Source organism: Poecilia reticulata, chromosome 19 (genome assembly GCF_904066995.2).
Source record: "Poecilia reticulata chromosome 19, P_reticulata-male-v2, whole genome shotgun sequence".
Taxonomy (NCBI): Eukaryota; Metazoa; Chordata; class Actinopteri; order Cyprinodontiformes; family Poeciliidae; genus Poecilia; species Poecilia reticulata.
Genome location: NC_088848.1, coordinates 22,740,531 through 22,754,368, shown reverse-complemented (window position 1 = coordinate 22,754,368; position 13,838 = coordinate 22,740,531). Strand labels below are relative to the sequence as shown.

The following is a 13,838-nucleotide window of genomic DNA, read 5'->3' as shown; positions in this document are numbered from 1 at the left end:
CTTGGAGCTGTTGTGCCTCCTACTTTGCTCAATCAAAACAGCAGAAGATGCTCGGATCGATGGACTATTGATGTGAGGGCTCCACAAACAACATTTCTCAAGTAAGATGGACATATTATTGTGTATACTTTGTGATTAGAATATTACTTTACTGTATTTATGTCCACCGGTGAGATACCAGTTAATATTAGCTACACCGCAAATTCAGAAGTGCCAGATTTCCAGTACAAGTGTGGCATGTTAAGAACACAGTGTTAATTCAACAACATGAGTGTTAGATTCCCTAAAATGTTCTATAAAGTTTGTCCAGACCAGTGTTGATTTCTATTATTATTATTTGAATATTTTTATTGGATTTCAACAAAGTAGATTACTAACCCAAACATTCATATCCACACATCCGTTACAGAACAGAGAAAAAAAAAAAAGGGTTGACTTAGTTAACTCCATTCTGGACTGACTGATTGACTGGAAGTCCCTCAATGTGACACAAGAATGGCCGCCACACTTTGTAAAATTTGTCCGCAGAACCCCGCACAACATATCTCTGTTGTTCAACTTTGAGAATTGAAAGCAAGTCCTTAATCCATTGTTTATGGGAAGGAGGTGACTCTTTTTTCCACGATAGAAGTATGAGTCGACGAGCAACCAATGTGGAAAAGGCTACAGCTGAAGCTTGTTGGGTGGACACACAACATGTCTGAGGAACAACCCCAAATATTGCAGAAAGAGGGTTCGGCGGAATATTAATAATCCACGCTTCTGACAGGGTCTTAAAGATAGCTCTCCAGAAGGTCTGCAGTTTTTGGCATTCCCAGAACATATGACCAAGAGTGCCTTTCTCGCTTTTACATCTTGGGCACGCCTCATCCAATCCTGGAAACAACTTTGCGAGTTTACTGTTTGACAAATGAAGTCTGTGAACCACCTTAAATTGTATTAAACCATGTCTGATACATATTGATGAATCATGAATAAGCCTTGCTGCCTGCTGCCACTCTAACTCAGTTATTCTCAATCTCATCTCCAGCTGCCACTGTTCTTTAATTTTGTCTAATGAGGGTGCAGCCACTGTATGAATTAATGCGTATACCTTCGATGTGGCCCCTCTCTGCTTGGGGTCCACCTCCAGGCACTCGTCAATCCAACTGGAGTGTCTGTGAGAAGTGTTTTTTAACAAAACTCCGCCAAATGATTCCTGCAGCTGTTGAAAGGACACAAGATGCCCGTCTTTGAACAGGTCTCCTACAGTCCTTATCCCTTTATTTGCCCAGGCATGGAAAGCAGAGTCAATTAGAGAAGGAGGGAACAAAGCATTCATTGATATGGGAGCTGTTAGGAGACCTTGTTTTTGTTTGAGATGGATCCTATCCAGTGTTGATTTCTAACTCAACACTCAGTCTGGTGTTGATTTAGATAGCTTATAGAGTAGGGTGCCCCACAGTTGACTCAAGGTTGCTAAAAACTTTACCAGACTGACTGATTTTAGTGACATAGTGGGTGTAAAATATTGAATAAAATGTTGTGCCACATGACTGGCTTTATTTTCACTCTTGTATTTAACTTTATGACACACAAAACTACAAATGAATCGTCCTTATTGACTCCAGGTGCATTCTGGGTAAAGCTTGTCACCAACTTCATCATCAGTCACTTGGCAACAAATAGCAAACTAGCTAGAGCTACGGAACGTTAGCATGTTTTGAATTAGTGACCAGTAGCCTCTTGTTTCTGTTCTTCTCTTGGTTTGTTGTACTTCATGTCAGATGGACTTCAAAATGACATAGTCGCTCTCTGTGGTGGTGAAACTTGTTAGCTCCGCAATGCGGGCATGTCCATGTTGTAAAGTTAAATGATCATGAGCTTTATTATGTGGGCCCGGTCATTAGCCCCGCCCCCCGGCCGACGCCGTCATGTTCCGCTACTGCGTCACATGTTTGGCTGAGGAGCGGAGGCAGCAGTATGACGTCTTGTCTGGAGCTTATTATAACAAGGTAAGTTCCATGTTAAAATGATCATGTTTTTGACTATTTTTTATGGAGGCATTAATTTTACGTTTACACAAGTATTGATTCATATACATAGTTTGCTTAACGTACGTTTATTTGTTTGGATATCACGGTATATATGACTGTTTATTATCTTAACCGAACATTAAAACTGTCAGGAAAATCTGGAGGCCATTTGAGTTAACATATTTAGCTGCGGAGGTCGTTTAAGTTTTTGGCTGTAGACTGCAAAACGGGGGAGTGGCTGTGCTGGACCATTGGCTTGATCTAAGCCACAAGTGTCAAACTCCAGTCCTGGAGGGCCACTGTCCTGCAACAGTTAGATGTGCCGCTGCTGCACCACACCTGAATACAATAATTAGGTGATTAGCAGGACTCTGGAGAACATTTCTACACAATGAGGAGGGAATTAAGCCATTTGACTCTGGTGTTTTGTACCTGTGGCACATCTAAAAACTTCCAAAATGTTTATATTTGTCAGTGTGTCATGTTGGTGACTGAAGCCTGTTATGATGACTTCATCACATTTCCTCAGACAGGTTGGCACAACTTTTAATGCTGTCCAAACATGTTTCTATAAGCTGACTAATTTCTTTAGTAATTATTTCTGACTTTTTTATGCTTTGTCTTGTAAACCGGGTGGGCAGAGTAATTTGAATGACTATGACGGTGACACACACACAGGTGAGTCTGATTAGTTTTGCTCACACTACTTTTTAAAATATTTATTATTCTAATGTTTCTGCTATATTTCTTGTTTTTTCTTTCCAGACTGGAAGTCTTCCTCCTTCATATTGGTGAAAACAAGAGCAGCACCGAAGACACTTCACTATCGGTGACCACAAGACCACCCATGACCGCTTCCAATGAACTTTCAAAGCTTCACCTTCAGTGCAAAGTACCATGAATGTATGACCTTTGTTGTATATTGCTGTCGGTGCTGTTTGATGTTTTGAAATAAAAGTATAATATGTTCTGCGAATGGTGCTGGTGTTTTTGTAGCATCTAATGTCTTAAAATGAATTTGGAGATTTTTGATGGCCAGTAGTTTCTGGGGGAACATAAGTTTTATTTGCTCTACTGACTTTTATTTTGGAGTGAATTGACAGAAAGGTGGGTAATGAGAGAAGGGGAAGACCGGGAAGCGAACCCACGACAGCCGCATTGAAAATTAGAGCCTTCATATGTAGGCTGTGCTTATGGGGATAAAGAAGGTTATGGCAGGTGGTTTTAACGTAAAATTAGCGTCGCCACTCTTACGTTCCAGATATTTGAAATTGGTTTATGACCAGACATTTTATTTAATTAAGACGTCTCTCATTGCATTCTAACTAACATAAATGAAGATGTACCATTAAGTTGTACGGAGGTTCCAATTCAAGATATTTGCAATTACTGACTATCTGAAACATAAATGTTCTGTGGTGATCTGTGTTTTTCTGTTATTTTGATGTTTTCTGTGTCCTGTTTCCCCTGTGAGTCTCTGTGTCGTCCTGATTGTTCCCAGCTGTGTCTCGTTTCTTTGATTACCCTCCCAGTGTACAGTGGCGCAAAAAGTGGGTATGCAGGGTATGCAACGCATAGGGGCGCAGCACCAGAGGGGGCGCAAAAAACCCAGTCTGGAGGGGGCTTTACGCTCCTTCACCTCGCGCACAAAACGAGGCAAATGTAGCGAGTTTTACCCTTCATGTATCGTCGCCTAGGGGGGGAGTGTCGCTCCCTCACCCTGACGTTCCTTCCCGTGGGGGTGGGGGTGATGGGGGGCGCCGATTTATGTTTTCGCATCCACCTAAATAATGTGTAGTTGCGCCACTGCCAGTGCATTTAGTCTCACCTGTTGTCTTTGTGTCGGATCCTCGTTGTGTAACCTCGTGCTGCCTGTTGTTCCGTTCTGTGGATATTTAATTAAATCATTCATCACTTCAACCTGGGTCTGCCTGCGTCCTCCCTCACCTCAACAACCACAAATCATGACATGTTCGTCACCTCGAAAGAAAATTTGAACTGTCAAATTGCCTGATATCAAAAATTCTGATAATGTTAGACACCAGAATGTAGATGCAGCTGTGCAAAATTATCCCTCAGGATAATTAAAATGCAGTTGTGCTTCGTCAAAAAGTATTTTATTTAGATATCAAAAATGTAAATCAGACGAAGCCGAATGCAAGACGGACCAAGCAGGTTTTATGCTAAAACGGCCTGCCATACACGTCTCCAGAGGGCGGTGGCGCATTCGTGTTGCATTACTAATAAAATTATATGGCTCTTATCTGACCGGCGTGGTTCGGCCTTACCTGTCTGATTCACAGAGGAACGAGTTCCGATGGTGCGAAATGTGAAAGATTTTATTTTAATGAATGAGTTCAGATGAAAAAGCCAGTGATAAATGATTTTGTGAAATGAATACCCAAAAAATCTAGTTCTTATTAAAAGCTATAAAATATATCATAACTGAAAGTCTTCCTTTTATCTAAAACTGGAAGGAACGTTTGTCAAGGCTTGTGGTTCTTTTGTGAGAGAGTTTTTGTGCAGTAGCCAACAGGAAGGTTTCAACCACTATAGTCAAACTACAGTTACAGATGTGTGAAGTCTTACAGAAGAATTCAGACCTGCTGAAATGTTTCACATTTGTCATGTTTCACGCACAAACTCCTTTGGACTTAAACAAGACAGACCAACACAAATTACTGTACAATTGTGAGATGAAAAAAAAAAAAGATCCATGGCTCACTAGAAGTGTGTGACTATATTTTGATATTGATCCGACACCCAGGTGTCGGATTGGCAGTATTGCCAATACACATATCGACACTTTTATTTTTAAAATTCGATAAATCATCAAACTTCTGACCTTTTTTGTGTCTCCCCTTCCCCTTTCAATTATTTTCTTAAAATCTAGAATAGAAATTGGAGAAAGTTTATACAAAATACTTTAATACAATATTAATATAATTCATAGAAACAATAGAAAACAGAACAAATTTGTGTGTAAATTTTCCTAAATAAAGTGCAAAAGATATTATCATCTGAGAGCAAATCACAACCTTTTAGAGGCGGAGCTGAGAAACTACAATTCTATGAATAAAAAAAATAAATAAATACATTTGAGAGGGAATCTGAAACTAAAGTAACGATCCTACCGTTCTAGTATGGATCTGATTACCTTATCAACATTATCAATATTTTGGATCAAACTGCCCACTTATTGTTAATTAAATTTGACAAAATCAAAATAATTGGGTTTATTTGTAAATTTGTTTTCAGCCCTAAAGTCAGTTTTGTTATAACTCCGCCTCTCCGTAGCTAGAGCTGCAGATCCGTTGAGGTCTGACCAGTTTTAAACATCAAGCATCTTTTTTTTTTTTCTTGTGCTTTTTTTAGACTTCCTCTCTCTTAAGCAGAAACACTTTGATGAATGTCTGGAATTATGTTCATGTGTCACTGCTGATGATCAGGAGTGACTGGTTTATTTTTGATTCGTGAAGATTGAGCAGATAGTACACCAAGATGAATGTCAAACAAGAACTAAACCCTCACTTCTGCGAAATAAGACAATTAGATTTTAGCCCAGACTTTGACAAGGCCACTGTGCTTGTTTTTGTACAGGCGTACCTTCTGCTGTGTTTTGCTGTGTTACCTAAAGCAGCATGTCGTTTTGCCTCCGTCTGTTTTCTCAATGTTGTTGTGAACGGAGTCAAGTGAGAAGTTGTTCTCGATTCTGTTTAATCTTTTACTGTGCTCTTGGAGCAACTTTGGGTCGGTTAGACAAACTTGGGAAGGTCAACTGTTCCGTGATTTTTGTGGAAAAACGGTTTGTTGCGGTTTGTTTGAGTCCAAAAACATAGGAGTAGATTTGCAACATTTTCTATCTGTTCTCGAATCTCTTCACGCGGGAAGATGATGCGTTGCTTTTTCAGACTGTGTCGCCTCCTTCCTGTTGCTCTGACAGGTTCTGCTAAAAGTATTCATTTATTCCACATCTCAGGCAGCATTCCAGCTGGTGAAAGGTGAAACTGAACACATCTATCCAAAAACACGTTTAAAGGTCATAACTGACCACGTCCATGTCTCTGTAATGGACGCTGAATGAGAGAAGAATGTACCATCACAGGTCAGATGTCTGGAGGGAATGTGGAGGTGAAGAACATCCAGTCAGCTCAGCATTGGCTACCTTTGAATTTAGAATAATGTGTTTTCAGTGGTTAATTATTTGAATAATCTATCAGAAGTCTACGAAACAGGATCAATTTGTTTCTCAGAACAGAATTTATTACCATTTGTACAGATTTAGTATAAGCACATTGAAATTCTTGTTTATCCAACTCAAGAATAGTGAAGGTTTTTTTAAAAAGATAGAACATAAATATAAGATAAAACAGACACATAAAAACCTATTGACCTGTTGAATGATCTTTATAACAGATTTAAACGAGCAAGGAGAATTTCTGAAGAAGTCTCAGACTGAAGATTTATTCAGCATCAGTAATATGATCACACTTCCATCAGAATTACATGAAAAATACTACAGAAAGCACAATTTATGTGATCAAAAAGGATTTAGTGAACATTACGCTACGGCTTATTTTCAAAAGATTCCAATAAAAAACACGGGGAAAAAAAAATATTGCAAAAAAAATTCCACAAACCACTATTAGAGATAGGAACCTTTAAGAACAAGAAAATGAAGTTATTGAACATTAAGTTAACATTTATGTAAAGTTTAATGGTCCTTCAGGAGAATAAGGAAAGGCACTAAATTTGAACACTGACTAGACGTCTCCCCTCTTCAATGCAAGAAGGAAGAGAAAAGGAAACATTTCAAGTTTCAGAGCCACCTTAGTCAATTTCACTGGCACCAGGAAAATACATTAGAAAAAGAAGAAGGCCTTACTGTGGTCTGGATCTTGTGTCAATGAACCAGACTGCCTCTAAACCTGGAGTTCTGATGCTCATCTCCTGGGTTGCTTACTGGGAAATTCCCAGCACAGCAGCTGGACAAACAGGGATTAAAGATACTTGTGTGCAGCAGGGAGGGACTGGTTTCCTCTGGTTCATGCTTTGGGTGTTTGGACAGAATCCTATCTTGGTTTTGTAACTGACTGACAAACAGCGAAGAAATGCTCTGTTGCTGTGTTTCCATGGACCGTGTAACCGCACAATTTAACATATTAATTCATTTAAGTTTATTTGATGGGGACAGACATCAATAAACTCGACATAGACAACCTGGACAGAACAGCAGTCCCATGTTTGTGTCATAGTGCTTGTATCAACAGCTATCAAACCACATGTCAAAAATAAATTTGGTTGATTGAAACATAACAATTTCGAAACAACTCATTCGATGAGTTTTTTGGCACTAGGATGACGTTTTCCCAAGACAGCAATAGGAACACATTTTTCGCATGACATCAGTCACACGATCAACAACAGGAAACAAACTTTTCATGTGCGACAAACAGCAAAATGTACAGTGCCAACAAAAACATTCATCACTAACAGATTTCCTGAGCTCAGAGCAAAGGATTGTTGCTAAGTTGACTCTGAGCCAAGAGATTCTGGATATATATGTCATGGGATTGATCAGCCAATCAGAACCAGCCGGAGGAAACACGCAGCCAATAAGAAAAAAGAAACATTTTATTTACAGGTGTTTGACTCATTCAGAGATGGGGAATGCAGACAAGCTCTCTGTCACATGAAAGGCTTCAAACATGAAACCATTTGACTGAATAAAAACACAAACTCACCTCAGAGTTTAAAGCATTAATCACTATTTTAATTTACAAACAAATATGGATAATTACTATTTATAAGAAAACATAATGAGATGATCCTTCATATTCAGATAGTATGACAGATATTCAGACAATACTAAGAGAAGAGATCACTTCAGGTTCATAAAAATATTATTACATTTAAGATTCGCAAGACCGCTAATAGTATCCACGGATATTCAAAGCACTTATTGGGTGGAGGTAGTTAGGGAAGGTGAAAGGTCACATTATGAGTCTCCTATGCTCTACACCAACCTGTTTATGAGATTTGCTCATAGCCCAAGAACCTTGCAGACCTTTCCTACGTCTTCTGAGAAAGGTCAGAGGGTGGAACCTAGAGTTAAAGCTACAGTAGTGATTGGGTTTTCAGAGGATTATTTGGGTGTTGCTTGTGTATCTGTAATTGATCACTTTGTATTGAGTCTGACTGTCTGAGAAATGCTGGTTGATTGACAGTGTATTCTTGTAACAGCAGCTCTGTGGATCTCACTATATCACGGCGCACTTCTTCTTGACCTTCTGGTTGGGAGCGGTCACAGAACACATCACCACCCTGACGGCTTCGTCAAACACGGTCTTGAGGCCGCGCTGCGTCAGAGCCGAGCACTCCAGGTATTTCATCGCACCTAGTTTGAGGCAAGAACAAGGAAAACATGTCCATTGTATTTCCAGAATGCTTTATCCTTCTGTGTCAAATCAAGTTTTCAAATGACATGTGCATCTCAGTAAGTTTGAATATCATCACCTAAGAGTTGATCTACTTCAGTAACTCAACTTTAAACAATGAAAGTCTTTGCACATCACTCTCTCGACCTAACACAAACCTGTAGCTGAGTTTCTATTAACCATCAAATTGCGCAAGCTGAAGTTGCAAAAATACATTTGCTTAATGGAAACACACCGATTTCTAAAAAAAATGTTGTTTTGGTTCTAGGATGAGGTGGTTTTTCAGCTGTATACAAACAGATGTATTTTGCAAAACTGCAACAGAAACACTTTTTTTGCATCACACGAGTCACGTGATCAACAGCCGGATGTTACTACTGGCAAAGATGACAAAGAAGACGACAGGAAGTGGTATCAAGATGATGTTTTTTGTCTGTTTTCCCATCGTTCAGCTGACTCCACCAGAACTCCCACAGCATCAGTAAGTTTGAACACAACTCTTACAGAGTTGTAAAATCTGTAAAATGGCCGATGATGCCTGAATAAGACGCCGGCACCTCCTCTGATTGGCTGATAGATAATGATGGCTGAATTATGAATATATCTCATGTAACAATTTCAATCCATCCCTGCCAAGATTTGCAATGACTTATTGTATGAACAAGCTTATTCATGTGTGATTTTAATTTAATTTCTTATTTAACGCAAACACTACAATTGTGAAACTATCTTTTCTTCAACATTAGCAGAATATAGACAAATATTTGCGCTGATTTGTAATGGAAATGCAGCTGGTGTGTGGTGGAGTCCAGCCCAGGCCACGCCTTCAAACTCTTAAATTTGCTTCACGATCTTCTTAATTCTGCAGGAATTCCTGTTGCTTGTCTATTTTTGCCTGTTACATTTTAAACTTCCTATTAATACGGTTGGACACAGAACTGTTCTGAGGTGTTAGGTCACACGTCTTCCTCATGAGTGCACAGGCCATAGCATAACATTGTATTTCTCTTATATAGCATTAACATTTTCTGAGAAACTACATTTTGGGTTTTGGATTTTTATTACGTATGACTAATAAACATTTGAATAGTTCTGAGTAATAATCTCCAAAATGAATTGAAATAAGTACATGATTTATACTGCAGTGAACACTGAATCTATGCACACTTCTTGCTACACTCAAACTAACCAATTTTTTAAAAAGAAAAGTCACTCTAAACTCATGTTTTAAATGTTTTAATGCTGAACATGTGTTGGTGCATGTGTGGACTGGACGACTGACCTATTTCCTTGGTCAAGGCCAAACCCTCGGGGTAGGTGACGGGACAGAGGTCCTTCTCCTTCAGCTTTTCAATCATGTCCTTGTCGTCCCTCAGGTCAGACTTGGTGCCCACCAGGATCATGGGGGTGTTGGGGCAGTGGTGCTTCAGCTCCACACTCCACTGCAGGAACAGCCAGCAGGATGTTTTCAGACCAACTGACACGACAGCAGCAGGATCTGTTTCCTTTCGTTCTTTAGCAATGTCTTATTAATATAGAACATTTCAGCAGCAAGACGGATCAAAGTGCTTCACATGATGAAAACATGAGACCATAACTAAATGTACCATCACCGAATATACATCAAATATATGAATGAATCAATGATTTGGTAATTATTTATTGAAGAAACTCTAAGCTGGTGGGTTTTGAGCCGTGATTTAAAGGAAGTCAGTGTTTCAGCTGTTTTGAATATTTCTGGTAGTTTATTCCAGATTTGTGGTGCATAGAAGCTGAATGCTGTTTGTCCATGTTTGGTTCTGCTTCTATAAATGCAGAGTAAACTAGAACCAGGAGTGGGGGTGTACGGGCTGCTGTTTTCTGACCGATCGCCAATTACTGCTCTTTAAGAACACTGGCCTGCCAATTCTAATTTTGGTAGATCAGTTTTCGGTCTGAAATGAAAGAAAATAAGTCGGTGAGTTGGTGACAGTGCTGTGATTATTGTTAAACATGCAGGCATGACCTGGTGGGTCAATCAGTCAAACCTTTCTGACAGACGAGCAGAAGAGGACAGTGGCTGATTTTTAGACCATTGCTCAGGAAGAAAAGATTGATGGATGATATCAGCTTCACTTGTAAGTATCGGCCAATTACCGATCTCCAAAAATGAAGGAAAAGACCCAAATGCTCTCAAAGGTTGATGTATGGATCAATACTAACCTATCAATACTTGAGCTTTATGCTTTAAAACTGTTTCTCAAATCAAAAAATTTATACTTTTGGTACTTTAGTTGTTTTAGGTAAACGTTTCACAGTGGAAAGAAACAAAACTGTTGAGATTTTATTGTTTGTAAAACCAGTATGTTTACGATGTCTATATTCAAAACATATATGAAATGCATTTACTGCATTTGCAAATTCCATGAAAACCTCCGATATGTCAAAATGTCACATTATACGAATTTCTATTATATGTAGAACTTCATTTATTCATTTAGGTCATTTCTGTAGGAACATATAGTAATGCAAATATAAAAGTAAATACATAATCAGCTCTGGTGTAACCAGTTGACGTTGCAGGGTCTTACCTTGGTACGGACGTTTTCATAAGAAGCTGGACTGACCACTGAAAAGCAGACCAGGAACACATCCTAAGAAGGGAAAGAAAGAATAAACTTAGTTGTTTGTCTGTGCTCTCTTGCAGATGTATGTAAACCCACCGTCTGAGGGTAGGACAGAGGTCTGAGTCTGTCGTAGTCCTCCTGTCCTGCTGTGTCCCACAGACCCAGGGACACTGGTTTCCCATCCAGTAGCATACTGGCAGAATAATTATCAAATCTGAAGGGGAAGAGTTTTCAGAAATAAACCGACTTATCTTGGTTGTGACATTTCACCACGTACAACACAAAAACAATAAAGATATTAAAGACATTAAAATCTGCACATTGTCTTTAATAATCCGGACTCTACATTACAGTTGAACATGACCACATCTGGTCACTAGTTGGCGCTGTTTGTTCCGTGTGGTACTTACACTGTGGGGATGTATTCTCCTGGGAAGGCATTGGTGGTGTAGCTGATGAGCAGACATGTTTTACCCACAGCCCTGAGGAGGCAGAGAGAAGACAAGAAGACCAACTGTTCAATATGAAGCACATTTAGATAATACAAACAAGAGCAACACTAGCCTAGCAAAAACCAGCATCTTCTACTGCACTTCTCTTTATCCAAAGCATTTGGGTTGTTGAGAAACGATTGCTAAAACTACAGACAATTCTAAAGCAGCACAGCAAACCAATATCATTGTTCACAACTTCAACTTCGCTGGTTGGTCCGAGTCAAGAGGAGAGAGCCCAGGCTGTGCTGGAAGTGAAACAGTTTTTGCAATGGACAGACTAGCATAGCACAGTGCAGGAATAATTAATAAAAGTCTTCAAAACTCCAAAATTTCTAGATTCGCACTGAAAATAATTTCTGACCTATTGTTCAAATGTCTGCTTTTTGGTTTCTGTTATAACCAGGATATGTTATAATCTCTACCATCCACAAACTGGTACCAAACACCAATGAGGGGCTGTGAAAGACGGCAGATGACCTAAGAGGTAAGATCATCACCAAGATAGGAAAACATGGCCTCTGTCTTATGCTAGCGCTATGTGATTAAGAAACATACTGTTGCTATGTCCAAAGTTTTACATGCTAAGCCAAAGGAAATGGCCTGGAAGTCCCACAGTCAGAGTGGTAAACAATCCAAAGTAAGGTTGAGAAAGAACCGGGTCAAGACTCTGTGGGACATTCAAGCCCAGAAAGGTCAGCGGTACCAAATCTCAAAACTGTACCAAGGGATCAAAGAGGAAATAACTGCCGAAAGTCAAGACCAAACTGCAACCATGACTTTCGTTTTTTCAAGGAGGAACTTCTGAGATCTGAGTCAAGAAGAGCAGAGTCCCAGAAAACGCTAAGATGTAGGAGAACATTTAATCTCCTAAACCTGCTGAGGTTTAGGAGATTGAATGTTGTTTAGGTTTATGTCCATGATAAAGAGGGGATTACATTTTTATTTGAGTTTGGCCACAAATGTAAAATATGCTTCCTCACAAAAAGCATGAAAATAACCTGATTATTATTGTACACTTTCACTATCGCTTGCTGTAAGGGAACAGTGACAGTAACTGCTGCAGTACAGAACCGACTGGACCTTCTGTCTGCCTACTTCCTGTCTGAGTCCCGTCATTAAAGGCCACTAGTTCCAAACAAGAAGAGTAAGAAAAAGTGAAGGTATTTAAAATCTTTCTTTTGAAGTTGAATATTTTTCTTATAAATAAAGGTGTACAGTCGTCACTGAAAACGTTGCTGCAGCTGATGTTGCTCACCTAACCTGATAAAAACATATAAAATATGTTTGTAAAGAGCCACAGGTAATGGTGTCTATTAATGTTCAGCCTGGCACCTCCAGCAAGTGAAAAAACCTGTTCCACCATGACTGTACAACATGAGGATAAACTAGTTTGGACTGGTGGAACTGTTTTCATGAGCGCTATTTTGTGACCCAGAAAACAATTTAATCAGCCTTTTCTTTCTCTGTCTGGCTCTTTTATATCAGAAAATAATCAGAAATGACACTTTAATGTCTAATAAAGACAAAAAATACAACATTTTACACTAATGTGAGCTGCTTTGTGATTATTTGATATGAGAACCATTTTCTTTGCCTTTATCTGGTTATGGTTTACATACAAACTAGTTTGATTTTTAAAGTAAATATTAGAGAGGGGGAAAAACGGCTTCTGTTGGCCATGTTTGTTTTTTTGTTAAAATACATTATGAGAAGTGAAATACAGGTGAGAAGGGAAAACTGAAAAGTCACTTACCCATCCCCCACCACCACACACTTAATGGAATTTTGCATCAGACACAGCGAGCAGGTCGCCTGGACAAAAGGAGGATGAACAGGAATCTGTTGTCCTAAACGCGAAGCAACCGGAGGAAAAGCTTCTGGAGAGACTCATCCATGCTCTGCTTCAGGACGAGAGACTGCAGCACCAATTATTGGACTTCCTCTCCAGTACCAGGAACAACACCCTGATTTATCTCTGGAATCTTGCTCAGGTGTTGTCTTTTGGAAAGAATTTCATTCATGCAGATGTCTGCACAGTTCGCAGAACAAAGCAAAATGTCTGACAAGCATTGAACTGTGATGCTCATCAAAGGGGCAGTGTTGAGTAAACTCAATGTTTTTGAGCTTTGCGAGATGTCATAATTCCTTCATGAAAAACACACCTGGAGTGTTGCCTTGATTCGTTAATAAATATTTGAGAAATCCTTTAATCTCCATGGCAACCATTCAGCTGTGCCTGTGTGAATCTAGCTCTGCCTTTTTAGGACGAAGCTCCTCCTCTGAGCT

The 13,838-nt window shown here is 39.4% G+C and overlaps 1 protein-coding gene and 1 long non-coding RNA gene across 2 annotated transcripts; one reads left to right on the top strand and one right to left on the bottom strand.

Moving 5' to 3' along the window:
• Positions 1 to 107: 107 nt before the first annotated feature.
• LOC108165647 (uncharacterized) lies at positions 108 to 11,275 on the top strand. The gene is made up of 6 exons (XR_014084960.1): positions 108 to 2,548; positions 2,657 to 2,693; positions 2,781 to 2,918; positions 8,259 to 8,398; positions 8,721 to 8,933; positions 11,139 to 11,275. It is a non-coding gene; the product is annotated as an uncharacterized LOC108165647 (long non-coding RNA).
• LOC145547529 (ras-related C3 botulinum toxin substrate 1-like) lies at positions 6,257 to 13,515 on the bottom strand. The gene is made up of 6 exons (XM_008437837.3): positions 13,306 to 13,515; positions 11,469 to 11,540; positions 11,155 to 11,272; positions 11,023 to 11,085; positions 9,735 to 9,894; positions 6,257 to 8,412 (listed from the first exon to the last, which is right to left on the bottom strand). Exons 1-6 carry the CDS (start codon positions 13,341 to 13,343, stop codon positions 8,276 to 8,278), a joined length of 588 nt encoding a protein of 195 aa, XP_008436059.2. The 5' UTR covers positions 13,344 to 13,515; the 3' UTR covers positions 6,257 to 8,275.
• Between the last annotated feature and the right edge of the window lie 323 nt (positions 13,516 to 13,838).